The 26,163-nt window shown below is 35.4% G+C and overlaps 1 protein-coding gene across 1 annotated transcript in view; it reads left to right on the forward strand.

Moving 5' to 3' along the window:
• klf7a (Kruppel-like factor 7a) overlaps window positions 1-26,163 on the forward strand; it is a 46,764-nt gene that overhangs the window by 15,035 nt on the left and 5,566 nt on the right. The window contains exon 2 of the mRNA XM_048197988.1: window positions 18,188-18,800. Within this exon, the coding sequence (XP_048053945.1) occupies window positions 18,188-18,800 (613 nt within the window). The remainder of the gene's footprint in view (window positions 1-18,187; window positions 18,801-26,163) is intronic.

Here is a 26,163-nt window from a genome sequence, read left to right on the forward strand (position 1 = left end):
ACCACATTACACCCCAAAAATCCCTCGTCTTTTGGCCAGAAACTGGCTGCGTCGGATTCCTCAGAGCTGCACTGGGAATCTCCCCACACCAGGCCTGTTGCACTGTGTCGAATGTGCACTGCATAACAACACAATGGCTCGCTGTAGAGGGATGTTCACTGCCAGCTTACCCAACCTGAACCCTTTGATCCTGCCCTTTGTAATGTAAATCAAAAGAAGGGGAGAGCAGGACACCAGGGAGAATCTTCATGATGGTACCATGGTTCATGCTGATGTGTGCAGTTGTCAATTTCTCACTCAAAATTTGGACTACACAGTTAATCTGGATGGGTTCGAGAAGCGTACTGACTTGCGCAGGTAAGATATGTAGCCTGTGTCTAAACGTTAATTTAATTGTTATGGGCATTTTGCCTTAATGGGACAGTGTTAGAAATGATAGTGGTTGACCAATATGGGTTTTAAATGGCTGATACTAATATTTAATGAGCAGGCGGGCCAAAAGCCATACAATAAAATGCAACTTGATGTCAAATGAGACAATATTACTCAAATCAAATACTTTACACAGTGTTTACTGTACTCTTAAAAAAATGGTGTAGGATTTACTTTGAAACTATTTTCATTGGTAGAAAATTTCGCAAATAATTACAAAAAAAAAAAAGTGCAAAGTAGAAAGACAAATAGTATTTTCTTGTAAAACTTAAATAATCTGTGTTTTCTCACTTTTTTACAATGTTTTAAAATTATGAAAAAAAAAAATATTTTTATTTTCTCAGAACCTTTTTTGTCAGTAATACTTTATAAAAATAAAGAAATTTTGTTAGGCTGTCTCTCCATAGACATTAAAAAGTCGGTGTACACATTTTTCGAGAATTACCTTTTGTGTATTTATTTATATTTAATTTATTGAATTTAATATACATTTAATTTATTAATTGAAATTATTTCATTTGGAAGTGAAATTGCATTTCTTTTTCCAAATAATTATCCTGTAGAAGAACTAACAGAACCTGTATGGAACTGGAATCATTAACAGAAATTGGAATCACTCTTTATAATTCCCATCCCTAATAAATCGCCACATGCAAAATGCACTGCACTATATGCCGTCTCCGATTATAGAATGCCGTTCAAGAAAATTGCGTTGTCTTTACATTGTTAAAGCTGAGACTTATGGTCATAGATCTAGTTTTTTGCGAAATGTTTCCCCTTAGGCTCATTAAGCTATGACGTAGTACGTGTTAGCCTAGATTTTATTTTTTTTTTTTACCCATTATCCATATTTTCCTCCATGCTTTAATGCTTTTGTCTTTGTGGCTCTCATTATGAGGATTAGGCCCGCTGCCTCGTGCCACAACAGGTCGCCCCATCCTCAGGGCAGACACCCGCCCCTTGTATGGTAACAAGCTGTTAACCCTCAGTTAAAATGAGCAACACCCCCTTCACTCCCCCGCTATCAATGGATTCACGCTGGGACTTAATGCTCTATGAGTGCTTTAATGAATATTGGTGGATCTTGATAAGATTAGCTAGCATTGCCAGACTGCGGCCCGTAAGCAACCCGTAAACGCATAAACAACCAAATCCTGTTAAAGCTAGATAGTGGATCCCGTACCACGTTCTGGCATTGTCGCTCGGATTATCTCTGGCACCCCGTCCTTTATTTTCCTTCAAGAAGCATCGCTGCATGGTTCAAACATTCAAATCAATGAAAAATATATTGGATTGACTTTGAGGCACCACCGCTAATGTTTCTGCTTTTGTAAATCCTGATTTAGCCCTCGCACAATTTTTGTGGATTAATACGACGTGCTGATATCAAGGCGCCTACTCCCTTTTAGCTTCCACTCAAATCGTTGCAAGGGAAAATGTCAACACTAATTCATATTCAAATGAACTCCCTCTGACAATTAGAGTAACAAAGGCCTTGACGCATGGAGCGAACGCGGAGAGAACACTGGCGAGGTGCTAGGTTGCGGAGCGCACAAAGCGCTATTGCACGCCTGACATGGTTTTGCTGATGAAGCGTCTGACTGGGGCTCTGTACCCATGCATTGACCTCTAACCTGGGGGTTTTAACAAGCCACTATATTGGCACTATTACTGTATTGTGCTGAACTGCCTGAAACAATGGAAAGTCGCTAGCACTGACTTGGTACCATAGAAATCAGCTGATCTTGCAGTCAGAGTTATCAACAGCTCATTGCACAAACTAGACCATGACTAAACGGAGACTTTTATGAGACGATTCTTTTTAGTGAATCAAAAAGATGCAGCACAACCAGAGAAGTCCAAATCACAAAGTCACAAATGACTAAAAGCCGGTTCTTTTTAGTGAATCAGATACATACAGCATGACCAATGTAGTTTGATTCATGATCAAGTGATTCTTTATGAGCCGGTTCTTTTTAGTGAATCAGAAACATTACAGTGTGACCAATGTAGTTTGATTCATGAACAAGTGATTCTTATGAGCTGATTCTTTTTAGTGAATCAAAAACATGCAGCACAACCAGAGCAGTCCAAATCACAAAGTCACAAATGACTAGAAGCCGGTTCTTTTTAGTGAATCAAAAACATTACAGTGTGACCAATGTAGTTTGATTCATGAACAAGTGATTCTTATGAGCCTGTTCTTTATGTGAATCGGAAACATACAGCATGACCAATGTAGTTTGATTCATGAACAGGTGATTCTTATGAGCCGGTTATTTTTAGTGAATCGGAAACATACAGTGTGACCAATGTAGTTTGATTCATGAACAAGTGATTCTTATGAGCCGGTTCTATTTAGTGAATCAGAAACATTACAGTGTGACCAATGTAGTCTGATTCATGAACAAATGATTCTTATGAGCCGGTTCTTTTTAGTGAATCATAAACATACAGCATGATCAATGTAGTTTGATTCATAAACAAGTGATTCTTATGAGCCAATTCTTTTTAGTGAATCAAAAACATGCAGCAAAACCAGAGCAGTCCAAATCACAAAGTCACGAATGACTATGAGCTGGTTCTTAGTAGGGAATCAGAAACATCGAGCATGACCAATGTAGTCTCATTCATGAACAAGTGATTCTTATGAGCCGGTTCTTTTCTTGCACTTGAACGGACATATTCTCACAGAATTATGTCAAAATGCCCGTATTGGCGAGTATCCTCATAAACATAGTTGGTTGTCTTAAACAAACATAAACAATAAAAAAATAACAGAAATAAAATGCATGTGTAACACTATATTAGATCTGTGCATTCGCTCTTAAAGTGACAGCAGCCTAATAAACCTGTTGCTGTCTGTGTTTTTAATGTTAATCAATTTATACAGTGAAGACTATGCAGTGTTATTTAACATGTGGTTACTTTTTTCAATTTCTGAAAATGACTGTTAGACCAACCTAAAAAGCACTGTTTATTTTATTTGTATGTATGTTAGATAAATATAATATTTGATCTCTACATTTTATTTATTTGTTTTAATATATTTTATATTACCTTTATATATCTGTATTTTCTAAATGTATATGCTGTATGAAAAACAATGCTGTAGGAAACGCTGCTTTAGCTTGCAGTAGTCACATTATAGACTAGAAATAACAGTCGGTGCACATTCTTTGCAAGTACCTCCTTCCTCCCACAGTAAAACTAGCTTTAAATGGTCTTGTGCTGATTGATCCACACACATCAGAAGGCTGGTTTATTGCTAATTACATTGCCTTTCCCCCTTAAGTGCGAGCATAAGATTAGTGCTACAGCTCAGGAGGGACAGGAACACTTGGAGCGCTTCATTTGCCTCCGGCTTGTAAAAATGTGCCAGCGCCTTTGTGCGAGAGTGTGATTTCTTAATTGGCGTTATGTCATATCTGCTATATTGCCGGCGACTGGTTTATCAGGCCCAAAACGCATGCTACTCTATACCTTTAGCACCTTTAAAAGAGCTACGGCAAGCATCTCTGCTAAAACTTGGAACTGAAAAGGCTCTGTTTGCAAAGGTACCTTGATAAGCACTTGCATAATTAAGCCATTATCCTCCTGCTCCCGTTATATGTGACGGCGCCGTTTACCGTGTTTGGAAAAGGACAGGTCCATATATCAACAAGGAGATGACAAACATTTACATCTTTAGTGGAGGCCATTGTTTTGTCCCTCTCTGCACACGCTCCTGTTAATGTTTATGTCAACAGGGCTCTTCAGGATCCATTTCACGAGTGCCAGCTTTGCCTTTATGGTTACTTAAAGGTGTCAGGAGGCATTAGCCTACATTCAGCTAACGGCTGCACTGAGATAATGTGAGCGTTTGTACACTTAGATCAATGTCATTTCTTTGAAAATGTCTGCAGGGAGGCTTAGAAACTACTCTGGGTAATAATTTAATGTTTTTTTTCTTGTTAATTTGAGGTTTACAATGTCAAGCAAGACCGGAAAGATACTCAAGTACACAAATGCAAACCCTTGGCTAATACATTAAAAATGCCCAGTCTAGACTTAGCATGCATTTGTGGCAGTAACATGCTTTAATGCTCAGGGAGTGAGAGATTTTCAGATATCTTTTCCATCAAATCAAATTATTTTGGTTGATGGCACTCCTACTGGCCACTTTGTAGAGTTGAATTTTATAATATATACATTTTCAGATGTAGTCTTTTAAAATGGCATTCTCAAAAAAGTGCAATGTAGTGTTGTCAAAAATATTGATTTTTTTTTTTTTTCAATGCATATCGATACTGAAATATCTGAAACGCTTCCAATACTCATTTTCCGCAGAATAGATAGACAATACCAGCCTGTCTTTCTCTCTCTGTAATCTCTCCGACAGCGAGTCGACACACAAACCCGCCTCGTTTCATTTGCTTCGGATGAATATTGTTGGTGTTACAGGGCTTGAATTTCAGCATAGGATTGCGCATATTGCGCAGAATTTTACTCATTCCCGCAGGTTTTGTTCTCACCCAAAGTGCGTCACATAAAGTCGCCTCTCAGTACTAAATCAAGTTGTTTTTCGCTGCTTATTGCGCTTAAACAGTCAAAATACACAAAATAATGTCAAAATGCCGGCGAGTATTCATGTAAACACAGTCAGTTATGTTTTAAGTGAACATAAGCAGTTGATAAAGAAAATGCATGTGTAACAGTATAATGGATCCGTGCATCAGGTCTTAAAGTGACAGCAGCCTAATATACCTGCTGCCAAATTATGAGAAAATATTAAAAATATCTATATGGCATTTTTTCCCATGATATCAATGTCAATATTTTGTAGTAACTTTGGAAAACCACTAGCCACACATTACCTAGTGTAAACTCTCTTCTATAATCAACAACCTAAATACTTTGATTTAATGGAAAGGAAAAGAGGTGGAGCCGCCATGGATCGAACTTGTTGGTCCAAGACATCCCACAGATGCTCTATTGGATTGAGTTCTGGGGAATTTGGAGGCCAGGCCAACAACTTGAACTCTTCATCACGTTCCTCAAACCTGTCCTGATCAATGTGTGTAGTGTGACAGGGTGCATTATCCTGCTGAAAGAGGCCACAAGGGAACACCATTGTTATGAAGGGGTGGACCTGGTCTGGAACAGTGTTTAGGTAGGTTGCACGTGTCAACATGAATGGCCAGACCTTGGGTTTCCCAGCAGAACATTGCTCAGAGCATCACACTCCCTCCACCGGCTTATCGTCATCCCACAGTGCATCCTGGTGCCATCACTTCCCCAGGTAAACGAACCAGACAGGATAGCCTTCGTTGCCCTTGTGCATCGATGATCCTTGGGCACCAAACACCCCCTGTCACCGGTTTGTGGTTTGTTCCTCCTCGGATCGCTGTTGGTGAATTCTTACCACTGCAGGCCAGGAGTGACTTACAAGCCTTGCTGTTTCAGAAATCGCCTTGCCATAACAATTTCACCCTTGCCAAAATCTTTATTCCTGCCCATTTCTCTTCAACTAACACACTGATTAGGAGAACTGGTTGTTTTCTTACCATCTAATCTACCCAGACCTCAATATGTGGCATTGTATTGAGATGATCAACAATCAATGCTTCACCAGTGACTGATCATAATGTTTTGGCTCATCAGTGTGTGTATATATTCTACCACAAACAGTAGAGCAATGGCAAGGTTATGGGTTCAATTCCCAGGGAATGCAAGAAATATGTACATACCTTGAATGCAATGTAAGTTGCTTTTGGATAAAAAAAAAAAATCTTGCCGAAATGCATTCATATCAATTGTGTAAAATATTCTAAAAACACCATAATTCGAGTTGGTTTCAAGTTTTAATCATGGTCATGTAAACACTTTCAACCCACTATAAAGTCTTAGCAGTTTGAGCCTAAAGTCGTCTGGCTCTTACATCTCTTCGGTTGTGTATGCCCGAGACTGTGTGAACGTGTGTGTCTGCAAGCTTCCTGCAGATGAGATGTAGGTTATTTTTAGGCGCCGCCTGGCGAGGCTGTAAATGGGAGGCAGGGCGAGTTTTGAGGGCCACTGTTGATGAGATCACACATGGCCCCATCATTCCCCCCGTCCTATCGATCGACCGCGGCCTGAAGGGGGATTGTGTCTCAGGGTGCCGCCAGCTGGCCAGTCCCTTCCTGAATCAAAGCACTGGCAGGTGGTCATTTGTGGTCTCCTCTCCCCTTAGCCCAAGTCTTACATTACAGATCAATGACTGATCAGAGAACAGGCTGGATGAGTTTCACTTCTAAGCCCATCCGTCAGGAGGGTGTCATTGGAGTAAGTAGATAGCTGCAGTCGGTGTGTATATCTAACAGTGCCTGGTCTTTTAAAAAGCCTTTTGGAAGGGTTTCTTTGTTATGTCAGATGGCTAATCAGCTTGCATGTGTTTTGCCAGCGGTACATCAAACATTTGGTATGGTCAGAATGGCAACAAATACTATTTGCATTACTAATTTAGCATTTACTGTGAGGGATGATTTTCCTTAAATAAGCAAATAAATAAAATAAAAATTCCCCTTTGGAATAATTAAATGTGTATGCTTTTGGAAAAAAAAAAAAAAAAAAAGTATCTTCTGTTTACCAAGGCTGCATTTATTTGATGAAAAATGCATTAAAAACAGTAATATTGTGAAACATAATTTAAAATTCATTCTATTGTAATATATTTTAAAATGTAATTTATTCAGGTGATTCAATTTTCAGCATGATTGCTCAAGTCTCCAGTGTCACATGATCCTTCAGAAATCATTCTAATAAATTCTAAATACTAGTAAAATTTTGGTGGAAACCATGATACACTACCATTCAAAAGTTTGGGGGAAGGGGTAAAAAAGAAAAATAAGTTATTTATTTTATTCAGCTAGGCTAATTAAATTGCTTAAAAGTGACAGTAAAGACATTTTATAATGTTACAAAAGATTTATTTTTCAAATAATTGCTGGAACTTTATTCATCAGAATCCTGAGGGGAAAAAAAAAAAGATCCACAAAATTATATTTTGTACTGCGGTAGGGCGAAAAAGTCATTTTCTCCTCCAACTTCAAAATAGTCCGACATCGTTGTTTCACCTTTTTTTGTAAAGGCCGTTTGACTTAGTCTTTGCATGTTCACTTTGTAAACACTGGATTGATACTTCCACCTACGTCACGTGTGACCTTTCCAACATGATTACATCATGCTTGGCGGATCACAGAGCAGTGCAAGACAAGCATTTGTAGTTAAAAAGTAAATACATTTTTGTTTTGTTTTTTTTAGAAAATGACCAATCATTTCTCTAGATAAGACCCTTATTCCTCGTCTGGGATCATGTAGAGCCCTTTGAAGCTGCACTGAAACTGAAATTTGGACCTTCAACCTGTTGGTAGCTGTTTAAGTCCACTATATGGAGAAAAATCCAGGAATGTTTTCCTCAAAAACCTTAATTTCTTTTTGACTGAAGAAAGAAAGGCATAAACATCTTGGATGACATGGGGGTGAGTAAATTATCAGGAAATTTGAATTCCGAAGTGAACTAATCCTTTAAAAAGGCACTTTGCATTCAATACTGTATCCCATAAGAAAGTGACTTGACCAATATCAAATGCCGTTTTGCATAATTCTACAGTCTGAAACGTCGCTCTTAGTGTATTTAAGTGCACATGCTCTTGAATGGAGGCCGATATGGAAACATCACATATCCCAAGCAGCAAACGATTCATCTTCTCTTGAAATTGGAAATGCAGTTACCAGCTGCAGAGAAAGAATTATTTTCTGCAAGCACGTTTTCCCCTTTCAGACCTTTTGACAAATGTAATAGGACAGCGTTCAACAACCTGACCTGACAAATAACCCCAGTTCCCGTGTTTTCAGAGAGCTGGTTGCCTCTCCACCGCCAACGGCCTTTAGCTGGGGACAGCTGATGCTAAATCATCCCCCAAAAATTAATAGAGCATTTCTCTGTCAACTTGCTTAACAGCTGTTTGCATTTGGTCTGGATATCGTTTGTGCTTCTCTTCCATGGGCTCCTCATTCATTTTTATAACCAGCTTGTTTTATTAGCTTTGTCTGCTTGAGGGAGGCAGCGCTTCGATGTTAATTGGCGCGCCGCATGACGCTATCCCCGCTGAGCTTCATGGTGCGAGGGGAAGATTGTATGACTCCTTTCTCAAATCAGATTATCCTATATTAAACTTAATATAGTGCGAGCGATAGCCGGTCTTATATTGCGCTCACCCGTTGCTCCGTTCATGCCGGATATACGGTGGCGTCGTGATGGTTTCGATGGCTAGAGGGCGTGCTGAGATGCAAGAGGAAGTGACATGTTGTCACAGGTGCACAGATGCAGAAAAGATAATTGCACAGCGGGTTCGACTATGAGAGACAGACGCGTCAACATCGCCGGCGTAACACCCGATCACGAGCCAGGTTCGTCACTTTACAGATGATAGATCGCCGCCAAACCCGCGGCGAGGAACAGGTCACAAATCGGCTCCGATGGACAGGCTTCCCGAAAAAGGCACCTACGTGACTGACAGTGAAGGGCCTTGTGTTTCTCGCTCTCATATTCTCAGCTGCGCTCGCTGCGGGGCACGTCACAGATGACTCACTTTATCAGTTCCAAGCTCTCGATGTTTGACAGTCGCTCCTTCCACGACGTGGTGCGAGATGCCGGCAGGAGGTCTTCGCTTGCTCTGTTTCTGCACTCGGTGACATTAGACACTGTTACATGCGTGCACACTTTATAAGGTGGAGTTAAGATACAAATGGGATTTATTTATTTGCATACTGTGTCCTAACTAGGCACAGCAGGTTTGCATTGGAAAGCAAACACTGAAACTGGTGCACAGCTTTACAAATCACAGCCGATCAAAAGATATTATTAGGTTTCTTAGGAAGAAACATCATGGCTAGTTAGGAGGACACAGAGTTAGATGTGTGTGTGTGTTGTGATGTTTTTGTCATTAGTAGTGGTTGTCACTAAGGATGTTCATTTTGACTGCTTAAATACTCAAAATCAATCAGCCGAGAGTAGAACGATAGAGTTCTGTCTGCGCTATTTTTAAATTGCCTGTCAATGTACATATGCATCAGAACAACATGTTTCAGCATTGCATCACATCTTGCCATTTTTATAAGCTTTTTGTGCCTTGAATGTTGCATTTATAAGACAGCATGTCAAGTGGAAATATAGCTCAGGCGTCTGAGACATGTTAATAACTGTCTAGTGATTTTTTTTTTTTTTTAAACCAAAGAATGTGTGGACCAATTCTAACCAACAGACACCAAATTAAAAATGAAGTTTGTGACCTTTCAAAATGTATTAATGATCATATGCCCATCTTTCGTTGTGAAAGATGAAAGCAAAAACTTACTCAAGGCTATGATTTTTACTATGGTAAATAAATATTTATGCATGTGTCAGACCTAAATTTCATCTGTTTCACAAATGTTTTTTTAAAGGAGAAATGTTGTATATGTTTATAGTATTATATTTTTTCCAATATAAAAAAAAAATCAAATTTTTCCTTTTTCCTTCCATTATTATTATTATTCTTATTCTTATTATTATTATTATTATTATTATTATTATTAGAATATCCTACCATTAACATATTATTAATACTATTCATAATACTAATGTTAATATTAATATTTATTATAGTTGTTGTTGTTATTAATGATAAAGTAGTAGTACAACATTATTATTATTATTATTATTATTATTATTATTATTATTATATGAATGAAATACCACTACTAATAATATCAATAATCATATTAATATTGTTTTTGTTTTGTTGATATTAATGAAAATTAATAAACAATATGATAAATTATTGAATAATTAGATTTATTATTATTAACAATAATAATAATAATAATAATAATAATTATTATTATTATTATTATTATTATTATTATTATTATGAATAATACTATGAATAGTGCACTAATACTATTATATTAATAATATTCATAATAATATATTATTAATATTCATATTAATATTTATAATTAATGTTATTATTGATATTATTATTGATAATGTTATTTCTTATTATTATGATTATTTAATAATTTGTGATTATTTCATAAAATAATAATAATTATTATTAATGATAAAGTAGTAGTAGTACAACATTATTCATATAATTTATTATATGAATAGTGCATTACTACTGTTAAATTATTATTAATATTCATAATTATCATAATAATAATCATTTTTGTTATTATTATTTTATTAATTATATTGTTATTTATATTGTTTTTATTATTATTATTATTATTATTATTATTATTATTATTATTATTGAATGATTTCTGATAAAGAATAATAGTACATTCTAAAAAACGCTGGGTTAAAAATAACCCAAGTTGAGTTAAAAATTGACAAACCCAGCGATTGGGTTGTTTTAACCCAGCGGTAGGGTTAAATGTTTGCCCAACATGCTGGGTAGTTTTATTTAACTCAACTATTGTTTAAAAATTACTGTATTGCTTAATTAAAATTAACCCAAAGTATGTTGGAAATGAACATTTATTAATGTTCAATGAATAATTATTAAACAATAAACATTTATTAAATTGCTTATTAATAAATGTTCACCTTTTGACTATTATTGTTGCCTCTAATTGCATCTGGTTTTTAATTTTGGGTTCATTTTAAGCCAGCCATATAGTAATTTTTAAACAATAGTTGGTTTAAATAAAACTGCCCAGCATGTTGGGCAAACATTTAACCCAACCGCTGAGTTTGTCCATTTTCAACCCAACTTGGGTTGTTTTTAACCCAGCATTTTTTAGAGTGTAATAATAATAAGCACCGTTGTCTGTTTAAAATGAGCAGGTCGTGTCTCTCTCAGGTTGTGTATCTGCTATTGTACAACTGCTTTAAACGAGTCTCATCCAATTTAGACAAATCAATGTTTTCAGAAAGTTCATGTAATGGTGTTTCATCTAAAATGGTTGTTGCAGATGAAACTATGTCTGGCACTCTATCTGTTCATACTAATTCATACACATCAGCTTCATGAATATCAAACAGCTTGGCTTTCTGGCTGCAACGAAGCACCAGTCGACGACTGACCTTGACATGGGACTTGAGGTTTATTTGATGTCACAGTCTCTCTCAGATCATGTGTGACCCACAAGACGAAATTCAAGCCATCTGTTATCCAACTGAGCTTTTTATTGCCTATTTTATGGCAAAACTGGGGCGTCGAGTTGCGATCAGTTTTGATTAAACATCCAAATTGTCAGAGATTCGCGAATCCGCCGGGTAGCTTTTATGGCGTCGCTTGGCATCCAGTCTGCCGCACCACTAAATCAGCGACCCAGACGGCTCTGGACGCATTGAATTTGCTGCCATTTTAAGTAACAATATCCCCTGAATGTCACTTCCTCGGGGCCTGCGGGAGGAGGGGCGAGGAGAAGAGTGGCGAGATGGAGGAAAAAGCCAAGGAGTGATAAGAAAAACGTGCTCCCAAACGCCTCACCTTCAAAATGTTTCTGGCTCTTTTCCCTCGACGCACACATGCTCGCGTCTGCCCTTTCTCACGCGAACTCCCCTCGAACCCTGCCTGCCCGTGTTCCTGTCATACGTGTGACGGTTCAACAGCATGCAGGCATGACACGCCAGACCACCGCAGCCCTACGGCACGTTAGAAAATCAATCCCTCCTGTGCCGGCGTGCGTCCGAAGGGCCCGTACAGCGTGCTCCGCTGCCGGCGTGCTGAGTTGAGGCTTTTAAATGTCATCGCTTGAGCTTGGAAACATGCACAGAGATGCTCTGAATCTTTACTGCTTCATTTAAGTGACTAATTAGCCATCAGTTCAGGGCGCAGTGAGAAACTGAAAGAGAAAACAACAGATTTTTAGCAGTGCAAATATTTGTTTTTGAAAGAGTGGAGTGAAATTGCTCTGAGATGGTTATGTGAAGATCTGTGTCTTCTAACTATAGCATTTTCTGTCGTGTTTAGATATTCCCGGTGACGTCTCGGGTAATGTCAGTTCAGCTATGCTCTGTTTACCTGACTTCTGAAACCTTCGAGTTCAGCGCAGACATTAAAATGCTTTTAACGCTGAGGATAAAAAATAAAAAAAAAACGGCAGACGCTCCTTTCATAAAATGACAAGCAAACAACATCGCCTAGCAACAGAAGCTGCGCTGAACCACCGCCGTGTTTGGAGTCAGAGATTCAAGCGAGACATTTCTAGCTGGAGGCCAGTTTGTCTGAGATGATAGGTTACTGTTCTTTATCATTTTGTAAAAGGTTTGGGTCATGTTATGAGAAACATTTCAGAAAATAAAAGCTTGACATTATTTCTCCTTCTCAAATAACTGTCTGTGCATAAAAAATGTTTTTTAAAGGAGTTATATTACAGTCTTTGTAGCATTTTCAAAACAAAATATGTATCTATCTCTGTTTTTGTAATTTATTTACAAAGTGTCATTATTATTATTATTTGTAACTGATAGTTTTGCATGACCATTTTCCAGCCTACAAATTTATTTCTAAAATACGAAATGTTCATTTATTTATTTACGAAGTATTATTATTATTATTATTATTATTATTATTGTAACTTAGTATTGCATCACCATTATCCTGCCTCCAACTTTATTATTTCTAATATTATATTAATATTTATTTATTTGTTTATTTCTTTGTTTGTTTTTGTTTGTTTTAATTAATTTTTAATTATTTTAATATTTTTAATTATTTTTTAGTTTTTTAATGAAGTATTGCATGACCATTTACCAGCCTCTGAATTTATTCCACAAAAATGTATTTTTATTTTATTTTATTTTATTTTATTTTATTTTAGGTTGGAATTGATATTTCTTTTTAAGTATTGCATGACCATTTACCAGCCTTCACAATTTTCTAAAAGAAATATAATAATATTATTATTATTATTATTATTATTTAGTATTGCATCACCATTTCCCAGCCTCCAACTTTATTATTTCTAATATTCACAAAAAAGAAATTTATTTACAATTATTAGCAAGTTTAATTTTTTGTATTGTAAAAGTATTGTATGACCATTTTCCAGCTTCCAACTGTTTTTGCTACAATACTTTTAAAACATATACATAAATGTATTGCTGAATAGGTTATATGTAAATCAAATGTGCCTGTGGTTGTGCCATCATTACCATAGCATTGTCTGAAATGAGCCAAAACACTGTTGGTTGTGAACAAAAGTGTTGCTAAATATATCTCATATGGTCATAAATGACTGTATGTTAGTCTGATGTGGTTTTACCCGATATGTAAATTGTCACGTCATGTTTGTGTTTAATTTCAAAACAAATCAAAATGTTGTTGTTCATTATATGTCCCTTGAAGCATCTTAAGGGAGTAGCAGTGGCTTTTAAGTTGCCATTGAATCGTATTGTGTTGACGTTGCTTTTCTTCGCACAATTCTTTAGTGTGAAGTAGAAACCCATCCAAAATGGAAGAATTCAAGTCTGATGGCTCTTTCTTTCTCTCTCTCTCTCTCTTCTTCTGTTTGAAGAGCCAGTTTTGCTCCACATAAAGCGCTCTAACAAGCAATTCAGGCCAGGTCTGTTTCTTCAGCTCCAGAGAGCTCCAGTCTAGCCCGTGTAATCAATCACAGTGTAACCATCTATTCCTGAAGACCTGCTGAAGCAAATGATATGCAGTAGCAGTCTCAGTACCCAGTTAACGGTCCAGAAAGGAGTTAGTCTGAGTCTGGAAAAAAAAATCACATTACTTTACATGCAGCGCTAATGAGGTAGATTAGTCTGGATGATTTTATCTTTCATTTACTTGCTTAAGTTGATTCATAGGTACAAACAAAGCGTAAAAAAAGAAGAACTGGACTATCTGGTGTCAAGTAACGATTGCATTTTTGATGTATCTCAGTAAGATCAATATATAATGCTTTCATTCTTTCTAGTGTCCTAAAGCATACAGTAAATTTTATGGTTATGATTTGCATTCTTATGTAATCTAATGTTTTTACAAAAGATTTATGTATAAATTAATTTTTTTATGTCAGATTATGAAACATTGGTTTTATGTAAAAATGCTTTCACAGAAAAGTGGTTGCATTTTTGCCACAATTTATGCATTTAGTTTTAAAAAGGATTAATGTGAGATTGATATTATGAACAATTTACATTTACATAAAGGTTTTGCAAATATATTGTCAATAATGTTTTTACAAATGTTTGTCATAATGGTTTACAAACGATTTTATGATTAATTGATTGCGAGTTATAAAGTCAGAATTGCGTGATATAAAGTCAGAATTGTGAGATATAAAGTCAGAATTGCGAGTTGTAAAGTCAGAATTGCGTGATATAAAGTCAGAATTGTGAGATATAAAGTCAGAATTGCGAGTTATAAAGTCAGAATTGCGTGATATAAAGTCACAATTGCGAGTTATAGTCAGAATTGCGAATTATAAAGTCAGAATTGTGTGATATAAAGTCAGAATTGCGAGATATAAAGTCAGAATTGCGAGTTATAGTCAGAATTGCGTGATATAAAGTCACAATTGCGAGTTATAGTCAGAATTGCGAATTATAAAGTCAGAATTGTGTGATATAAAGTCAGAATTGCGAGATATAAAGTCAGAATTGCGAGTTATAAAGTCAGAATTGCGTGATATAAAGTCACAATTGCGAGTTATAGTCAGAATTGCGAGATATAAAGTCAGAATTGTGTGATATAAAGTCAGAATTGCGAGATATAAAGTCAGAATTGCGAGTTATAAAGTCAGAATTGCGAGTTATAAAGTCAGAATCGCGTGATATAAAGTCAGAATTGTGAGATATAAAGTCAGAATTGCGAGTTATAAAGTCAGAATTGCGTGATATAAAGTCACAATTGCGAGTTATAGTCAGAATTGCGAATTATAAAGTCAGAATTGTGTGATATAAAGTCAGAATTGTGAGATATAAAGTCAGAATTGCGAGTTATAAAGTCAGAATTGCGTGATATAAAGTCACAATTGCGAGTTATAGTCAGAATTGCGAGATATAAAGTCAGAATTGTGTGATATAAAGTCAGAATTGCGAGATATAAAGTCAGAATTGCGAGTTATAAAGTCAGAATTGCGAGTTATAAAGTCAGAATTGCGAGTTATAGTCAGAATTGCGAATTAAAAAGTCAGAATTGTGAGTTATAAAGTCAGAATTGAGTTATAAAGTCAGAATTGTGAGTTATAAAGTCAGAATTGCGAGTTATAAAGTCAGAATTGAGTTATAAAGTCAGAATTGCGAGTTATAGTCAGAATTGCGAATTAAAAAGTCAGAATTGTGAGTTATAAAGTCAGAATTGCGAGTTATAAAGTCAGAATTGCGAGTTATAAAGTCAGAATTGCGAATTATAAAGTCAGAATTGTGAGTTATAAAGTCAGAATTGCGAGATATAAAGTCAGAATTGTTAGTTATAAAGTCAGAATTGCGTGTTACAAAGTCAGAATTGCGAGTTATAGTCAGAATTGCGAATTAAAAAGTCAGAATTGTGAGTTATAAAGTCAGAATTGCGAGTTATAGTCAGAATTGCGAATTAAAAAGTCAGAATTGAGAGTTATAAAGTCAGAATTGAGTTATAAAGTCAGAATTGTGAGTTATAAAGTCAGAATTGCGAGTTATAAAGTCAGAATTGAGTTATAAAGTCAGAATTGCGAGTTATAGTCAGAATTGCGAATTAAAAAGTCAGAATTGTGAGTTATAAAGTCACAATTGCGAGTTATAGTCAGAATTGCGAATTATAAAGTCAGAATTGTGTGATATAAAGTCAGAATTGTGAGATATAAAGTCAGAATTGCGAGTTATAAAGTCACAATTGCGTGATATAAAGTCACAATTGCGAGTTATAGTCAGAATTGCGAGATATAAAGTCAGAATTGAGTTATAAAGTCAGAATTGTGAGTTATAAAGTCAGAATTGCGAGTTATAAAGTCAGAATTGCGAATTATAAAGTCAGAATTGTGAGTTATAAAGTCTGAATTGCGAGATATAAAGTCAGAATTGTTAGTTATAAAGTCAGAATTGCGTGTTACAAAGTCAGAATTGCGAGTTATAGTCAGAATTGCGAATTAAAAAGTCAGAATTGTGAGTTATAAAGTCAGAATTGCGAGTTATAGTCAGAATTGCGAATTAAAAAGTCAGAATTGTGAGTTATAAAGTCAGAATTGAGTTATAAAGTCAGAATTGTGAGTTATAAAGTCAGAATTGCGAGTTATAAAGTCAGAATTGAGTTATAAAGTCAGAATTGCGAGTTATAAAGTCAGAATTGTGAGTTATAAAGTCAGAATTGCGAGTTATAAAGTCAGAATCGCGTGATATAAAGTCAGAATTGTGAGATATAAAGTCAGAATTGCGAGTTATAAAGTCAGAATTGCGTGATATAAAGTCACAATTGCGAGTTATAGTCAGAATTGCGAATTATAAAGTCAGAATTGTGTGATATAAAGTCAGAATTGTGAGATATAAAGTCAGAATTGCGAGTTATAAAGTCAGAATTGCGTGATATAAAGTCACAATTGCGAGTTATAGTCAGAATTGCGAGATATAAAGTCAGAATTGTGTGATATAAAGTCAGAATTGCAAGATATAAAGTCAGAATTGCGAGTTATAAAGTCAGAATTGCGAGTTATAAAGTCAGAATTGCGAGTTATAGTCAGAATTGCGAATTAAAAAGTCAGAATTGTGAGTTATAAAGTCAGAATTGAGTTATAAAGTCAGAATTGTGAGTTATAAAGTCAGAATTGCGAGTTATAAAGTCAGAATTGAGTTATAAAGTCAGAATTGCGAGTTATAGTCAGAATTGCGAATTAAAAAGTCAGAATTGTGAGTTATAAAGTCAGAATTGCGAGTTATAAAGTCAGAATTGCGAGTTATAAAGTCAGAATTGCGAGTTATAAAGTCAGAATTGCGAATTATAAAGTCAGAATTGTGAGTTATAAAGTCAGAATTGCGAGATATAAAGTCAGAATTGTTAGTTATAAAGTCAGAATTGCGAGTTATAGTCAGAATTGCGAATTAAAAAGTCAGAATTGTGAGTTATAGTCAGAATTGCGAATTAAAAAGTCAGAATTGTGAGTTATAAAGTCAGAATTGCGAGTTATAGTCAGAATTGCGAATTAAAAAGTCAGAATTGTGAGTTATAAAGTCAGAATTGAGTTATAAAGTCAGAATTGCGAGTTATAAAGTCAGAATTGCGAGTTATAAAGTCAGAATTGCGAGTTATAAAGTCAGAATTGCGAGTTATAAAGTCAGAATTGCGAGTTATAAAGTCAGAATTGCGAATTATAAAGTCAGAATTGTGAGTTATAAAGTCAGAATTGCGAGATATAAAGTCAGAATTGTTAATTATAAAGTCAGAATTGCGTGTTACAAAGTCAGAATTGTGAGATATAAAGTCAGAATTGCGTGATATAAAGTCAGAATTGCGAGTTATAGTCAGAATTGCGAGTTATAAAGTCAGAATTGCGAATTATAAAGTCAGAATTGCGAGTTATAAAGTCAGAATTGCGAGATATAAAGTCATAATTCTGAAAAAAAAGTATCTTTATAACAGGCAATTGTGAGTTTATATCTCGCAATTCTGAGAAGTCAGAATTGTGAGATAAAGTCGCAATTACCTTTATTTTTTATTTAGTGGCTGAAACAAGCTTCCATACTTTCTTGATAGTGTTTGCATGAAAGCAAAATCATTTGAAGTTTTCAGGTCAATAACATGCCTAAATCTTTTTTCCACAGACATGCTTGGAGTTGGAACGCTATCTGCAGACGGAACCCAAACGGCTGTCTGACCTTTTCGACGAAGAACTGGACGGCCTCCTTACCCCCTCCTTCATGAAGGAAGACGGCGATGAAGATCTGTTAGACCCCCTCCTTCCCAGCCTCAACAACCCGCCTAGTCCTCCTCCTCCTCACCTCACCCCACGCAAAGAAACCATCTCCTCCACATCCTCTACTGTGACCTCTCCAGACATCACCTTAGGGGTCAACGCAGCCCAGCTGAATGCCGTCACCTCCCTAACGCCTCCCTCATCCCCAGAACTGGGCCGTCACTTAGTCAAACCCACCCACACGCTTAGTGCCTCACCCGACGGGACTCTCACGCTCAAGCTAGTGGCCCGAAAGGTGGGCTTGAGCTCTGCCAAGCTCGTGACGGCTCACCCAGTGCCCCTCTCTCCCCAGCATGGCAGCAGCGGCACACAGAGCGACGGGGAACAGGGTGGCACCTTCACCATGGGGGCTGGCGAGATGGCAGAGAACAAGAAGAGGGTCCATCGCTGCCAGTTCAACGGCTGTCGGAAAGTCTACACCAAGAGTTCACATCTGAAGGCACATCAGAGGACACACACAGGTAAGAGTGTAATTTGTATTAGACATGGCTGCGTGAGATTCTCCAGTTTTGTTGTTGTTGAGCAACCGAAGCGCGAGCTGTTAAAGCTCCGCCCTCTTCTGGAAAGGGGGCCGGGAGCAGCAGCTCATTTGCATTTAAAGGGACACGCACCAAATCGGTGTGTTTTTGCTCACACCCAAATAGGGGCAAATTTGACAAGCTATAATAAATGTTTATTTTGAGCTGAAACTTCAGACACATTCTGGGGACACCAGAGACTTATATTACATCTTGTGAAATGGGCATTATAGGTCCCCTTTAACATTAGTTAAATCATTAGTTAACATAAACTCACAATGAAATACTTTTAAAGCATTTATTAATCTTAGTTCATGTTAATTTCAACATTTAATAATACATTATTAGAATCAAAAGTTGTAACTGTATTATTTAATGGACCTGAGCTAACATGAACAACTTCTATAACAAATGTAGCCATGATCATTGTTAATGTTTGTTAACACATTAACCAGCGTTAACTAATGTGACCTTACTGTAAAGTGTTACCTATTCTTCTTTATAATTCTTTTGCACTTTAATTTAAAATATTTGTTTCCTTTATACATTTTTTGTGAATTATTTTATTGTATTTAAATGTTGTTCTTTTTGTTTATAAGAAAAAAGTTATTGAACCTTGTACCTTATTTCGATATCATAATAATATCATGATAAAAGCTTCAGCAATTATCGCAACATGAAAATTTGATAGTCACATGCCTAATTTGTATATTAACGATTTATTTGCATTGATTATTCTGTTGATTATTTTGCCATTTTTCAGTGACTTTCTGCAGTAGGTGGTGACAAAAGTGGCTGTCTTTGAACGAGTCACTGAATCATTCACTCAACTGACTCATTCAAAAACACTGATTCATTAAGGAATGATACAAGTTACCGTATATATCAAGAGTTGTGTGCCATGCAGAGGGATAATGACTGTCATGTGACAATAGCTAAAGAGGTGTTTGTATTGACTTTAAATAAAGTCCCTCGAACTTGCATACAGACTTATATTTCGATGTAGTCGTTCCTCATAGTCACACAGCCTGTTTTATTAAGTTAGGTGCTATAAATGCTATTAAAGTGTGAGATTTTAATCAGGTCCAACAATCCATTCACCTGATTAGAGGTGCGCACATCTGTGATTTTCCCTCCTGCGTGCCATAAGGTTGCCGACTGCTGTTATATATAAATGAGTCATTGAATCATTCATTCAACCGATTTGTTCAGAAACACTGTATTTATGAGTCATTGAGTCATCCTTATTTGAATTTATTTGTTCTGAAACACTGATTAATTCAGGAACAATACAAGTGACTATTTATCGTTGAGTCATTGAATCATTCATTCAACCGATTTGTTCAGAAACACTGTATTTATGAGTGTGTCATTGAATCATCATTGTTTGAACTGATTTGTTCTGAAACACTGATTCATTCAGGGACAATACAAGTGACTATTTATCGTTGAGTCATTGAATCATTCATTCAACCGATTTGTTCAGAAGCACTGTATTTATGAGTCATTGAGTCATCCTTATTTGAATTTATTTGTTCTGAAACACTGATTCATTCAGGGACAATACAAGTGACTATTTATTGTCGAGTCATTGAATCATTCATTCAACTGATTTGTTCAGAAACACTGTATTTATGAGTGTGTCATTGAATCATCATTGTTTGAACTGATTTGTTCTGAAACACTTATTCATTCAGGAACAATACAAGTGACTATTTATCATTGAGTCATTGAATCATTCATTCAACCAATATTATATACAAGACCTCCTTAACATAATAATAATTTGTATTATAATTATGTTGAATTATGTTGTATTATAATTATAGTTATGTTAAGGAGATAGACTTAAGTGAGAGATCCAAGACACATCATAGCATAGCAACCACATAGCAATACCCTGGCATCATGGCAGTGTCATGGCATTATGTTTCATTTAGTGGTTAATTGAATTAGGTGTTAAGTTTATTTGCAGTTTTAAATAAACATGTAACCTGCTCTTACAGCAGTGGCATGCTATATATATTTAGAAATATTCAGTCAGTTCCCCCACATTTATTATTAATTTTCATATTTTGCGCAATCAATCTTATTTTACACAATAAGCGACAATCTGATGTAATTAATGGTGCTTCGTCGTCACCATGGCAGCGTGCCTGTCCAGCCCCTCGGCTGCAAACATTTTCTCAAGGTTGCGACAGTACTTCCTCAGCAGATTCGAATGGTGCAGGAAACGGCCATAATTCTCTGTCTCTTCGATCTCAATCCAAAAGCACTCAGACTGCTGTCCCAAAGCTGTCCGTGGAGTGAATAACTGCCTCATGATGGATGGACCGGCTGGAATGAGACGTACTCGCCTGTATATTTCCCTACGTCTGCTGCACGCCTGTTAACACACCAGGGCAAATCCCTAAGTCTTGAAACCAGAACATGCCACATGTTAATGACTCCCTTCTGATGTATTAGAAAGTATTTTAGACGTACACATTATGACATGAGGATTGACAGTAAAGAATGCACAAAAATACCAGGACGCCTTTTTCAAGGACACAAAAAAGCATCATAAAAGTATTTCATATGACTTGTGTACTTGTGTCCAAGTTATAGACTGATTTATATATATTTATTTATGTTTATTTATGTATATAACACAGTTTAATACAACACAAGTTGCCCAAAGTGCTTCACAATCACAATTGTTATGTATATCATAAAGTTGATTGGTGACAAACATGAGGCAGGGCAGCAACTCATTGCGTGATGTTGCCTATAAAATGTAGTTAGATTGACCCTAAAATTCAAGATATAAACACTTTAAAAAATAACTGTTAAAAAAATTAAATTTACACAGTAAAATACCATTTTCAAGTAACAATAATATGCCGTAAAAACAATGCATTCTTGGGAATATTATTTGTCATTTTCGAGAAGTTACCTATAGGCTACTTTCTCATACAACATGTATGACCCAGAATGCATTGTTTTTACATTATATTACTTCTGTATATTACAATGCATTCTGGGTAATATTATTTGTCATTTTCGAGAAAGTAGGCCTCTTTTCTTAAAACGACAAATATTACCTAGAATGCATTGTTTTTATGGTATATTACAATTTCCATTGAATATGTTTCAATGGAAAACGGTAATTTACTCTGTAAATTTTAGTTTTTTTAGTTATTTTTTAGAGTGAGGGCAAAAATGCCCCTGTATGAGTTTGTCTCATATTTACAGTATATCATGATATAGTTAAGCAATATCACATGAGTAACGAGCGCAACATCACACGAGTGCTGTTTTTGTCCCAAATATCACGAATGCAAATGTGATACTGATTTTATGCTACAGTTCAATACATAAGTTAATATATTGTGTTATATTTTAGACACAATATTGTCTGTTTTTACTCAATTTTGCCAACAAAAACACCTATAAAGCCAGAGCAGATCTGTTCTCTCCTCCAAGCAACACACAGCGGTTTTGTTTCTGAATGAATCTGCATTTTCAGCGAATCAATTGGGTGAACCAATGATTCAATGACTCATTCATAAAGAGAGTCATTTACTTCATTCCTGAATGAATCAGCTGTTCGAACTAATGAATGACTCAGTGGCTTACTCATTTAGACATTTACCGCCACCTACTGGCAGTTTTAGTTTCTTATTTAGAGTATCATTTCATAAAAAAAAAAAAAAAATCCATATTAATAAAAAAAAAAAACATACCCATACTCACCCTCATGGCTGTTGAAGCCTAAAAGTTTGTGTAATAAATTTCTATGTTGAATCAAATAAAATATTTTTTTCTAAAGCTACTTTTTGTAATGTCTATTTGATGCTTTTCTCATTTAAAGGTGCAGTGTGTAAATTTCAGCGGCATCTAGCAGTGAGGTTGCGAATCGCCATATAGAGAAGCTAGGGTGGCCAACACAGGACAAAGATGTCGTTGTCTGAGACAGCAGAGAGTAGCCAGTCAAGCAAAAACGCTCTGTAGAGAAGTTTGTCCATTTAGGGCTACTGTAGAAACATGCCGGCACTAAATGGCGACTTAACGTGTGAGGGGACCCGCGGCGTATTTAGATATAAATGGCTCATTCTAAGGTAATAAAAACATAACTGTTCATTATGTAAGGTCTTTATACACCACTGAAAACATGTATGTATATTATATTGCATTTCTGGCAATAGATCCTCCTAAATTTTACACATTGCACCTTTAACACAATAATGACTTTAAAATTTTTTTATGGGGTAATTTCTCAGCCAAGACTGATGTGATTAATTTGCTATTAATTGGATTAATTAATCATCACATCATGTAATTAATTTGATTTTAATTTTAATCACTTGACAGCCCTAATATATCAATGTTTAAACTACTTTTTTTGATTTTGTGCTGCAATAATACAAAATTTAATTCTACTTTGGTACTAAAACTGCATTGTTCATTAGCTGCATTCTTTCCAAGCAATTTCTGTATTGCGCAAAAAAAAAAAAAAAAAAAAAAAATGTTTAAACAGTCCTGTTGATTGCCTACCACAACGATGCAAATTTGACTTCCTCTTTGTTTTTTGCATTATTCATTAGCTGTAATCTTTCCAAGCACTTTCTGCATTGCATTTGTCCAAAACAAAAAAAAAACAAAGTAGTATATAAGCTATGTTAAAATCTGATGCCAAAACAATTTGTCAACTCGTTTGCAATTAGCAAAATCCTATTTCGGAGGCGTTATTACTTGGACAATTTCTGTGATTGAGATTTGTAGAGAAATGAAGGCGGCGTGAGTGGAAATGACATTGCCCTCTGGAGCGTTTTATGAATGGCGTTTGGGAACGAGATAAGACTGGGTTTTCAGAGAGGAACGTGGCGGCACTCGTTTCCACTTTGTCTCTTGCTCTGTGCTCCATTATAACAAAGTCTGATTCGGAAAAAAAGTTGGAAGAGCGCTGAAGGACAGAAAATGGCTTTGTGCTTGGTGCCACGATGAGCTCCACAGATCATAATGAGTCGTTCTGTCTCCAGTTTAACTTATGAAATGTAATTAAGCAAGTCTCCGGCACCTGTAAGGGTGCTCGGAGAGAGAAAAAGTGTGTGTGAGAGAGGAAAGGTTGTGTGATGGGGGTGGGGAGTTGCCAGGCAACTGGTGTGTCTCTGAACGGGACTCTATAATTGGGAACGATTCTCGGGTCTCGGCGCTGGTTTCAGCTTACACCACTAGCCTCATCCGTGCACTCCCATTCCCAGGAGCATGCATGCACGCGCGCGCACATACGCACCTATATCCTCTTGTACATACATGTATCATGTAACATTCTGGTTGCCAGGCAACTGCTTCCTCCCCTGCCAGTATGAGCCGTAATTGGCTGGTGGCACAGAGGGACAGACGATGCCAGATAGAGCCGGCTCCACTGCTGCCTCCTACGTTACGCTCCTGACCGGTTGCTAGGCGACAAACTCGAGCATCCATGCCTCCCTGACTTCTAATTGGCTGGTGCTGCGGTCGTAGCGAGCACAGGTCTAAACCTGTCCTGCTTAATGTGGCTGTAGCTTGTGAATGTGTGTGAAAGGGAATGCAATTTACCGCTCAAATTCTGATCTAAATATAACTTGTTGTTGTTTTTACAGCTCAGAATGAAAGTGTGGCCGTCATGGAAGATTCTTCATGCTATAAAAACAAGTCGAAATGGCATTCGCAGCACATTTTACTTGCATGGTGGGATCTATTTCGGAGTAAAACGATTTGTTAAATGAAAATAATGTTGGGTGGAACTTGATTTTATCCATCAAAAAATATTTTTATCCATTTGAAAATTGGACAGTCAGTACCAGAATTTGAACCAATTTGAGTTTCTGGTATTGACGGTCCAATTTTCACATGGATAAAAATATTTGATCTTATATATTATTTATTTATTTATTAATAAATAAATAAATAAATAAATAAATAAATAAATAAAGTTTGCTTTAAATAAATGAATGAATAAATAAGCTTATAAAATAAATAAAATATACAGTTTTCATATTTAAATTTATATGAAAACTGTATATTTTATTTATTTAAATTTATTTTAAAAGCCTATTTATTATTTATTTATTTATTTAAAAATCCAATCAATTTAATAAATAAATAAATGGGCTTTTAAAATAAATTTAAATAAATAAAATATAGTTTCCATATATATATATATATATATATATATATATATATATATATATATATATATATATATATATATATATATATATATATATATACAAATTACTAAATTAAAAACATACTATTTTGTAATTTCAATAATAAAAACACATGCACACGTACCAAATAAACTTTTAAAATAAACACGTTTTTTTTTAAATAAGCTTTATAAATAAATAAATAAATGCATACATACATAAATAGGCTTTTAAAATAAAATTAAATAAATAAGTTTCCATATATATATATATATATATATATATATATATATATATATATATATATATATATATATATATATATATATATATATATATATATATATATATATATATATATATATATATATATATATATATACACACATATGCAAATTACTAAATTAAAACATACTATTTTGTAAATTTAATATAAAAAAATAAATAAACTTAAATAAATGAATAGGCTCTTTAAAATAAAAATGAATAAGCATTATTAATTAATTATTAATTAATTAATACAAATAAATAAATACATTTAAATAATTAAATAAATAGGTTTTTAAAATGAATGAATGACTTTTTAAAAGGGATAAATAATTTTTAAATAAATTAATATAAATTTAAAGTTGTTTGCTTTTAATTTCAATTTTCTATTAAGATAGTAAGTAGAATCAATTTGGATTTAATGTTTGAGTTAATGCCGATTTAATGGCTAGTTAAATTTAGGAGCTGTCTTTGCATAAAAAGCTGACTTATTTTATCGTCAAGCTATTGATATGAATCCACAGTCTTGTTTCTGAAGATTTGTGGATATGGCGAACAGTGGAGACAGGGCCAGCTGGTTGACAGTAAATATGAGGTTCCTCCCCATTACCCATCATTACTACTCCAATTATCACCTCTCCCAGAGATCCAAATAAACTCTGTCTGCCCCCCTATTTCATACGTTACGTTCAGCAGCGCTAATGAACAAGCCCATATGAACCGCAGGCGGCTGCCATCCACAACGAAAAACATACAACATCAAAAATGGGAACGCAGTCTCTCACATCTGTTAAACGCAGCAAAGATCCCATTGGAAACTCATCGAGTGCGAGTTCATTTGGCCCGACAGCTGTGCGCCCTAATGA

This window comes from Megalobrama amblycephala, linkage group LG7 (assembly GCF_018812025.1).
Source record: "Megalobrama amblycephala isolate DHTTF-2021 linkage group LG7, ASM1881202v1, whole genome shotgun sequence".
Lineage (NCBI taxonomy): Eukaryota > Metazoa > Chordata > Actinopteri > Cypriniformes > Xenocyprididae > Megalobrama > Megalobrama amblycephala.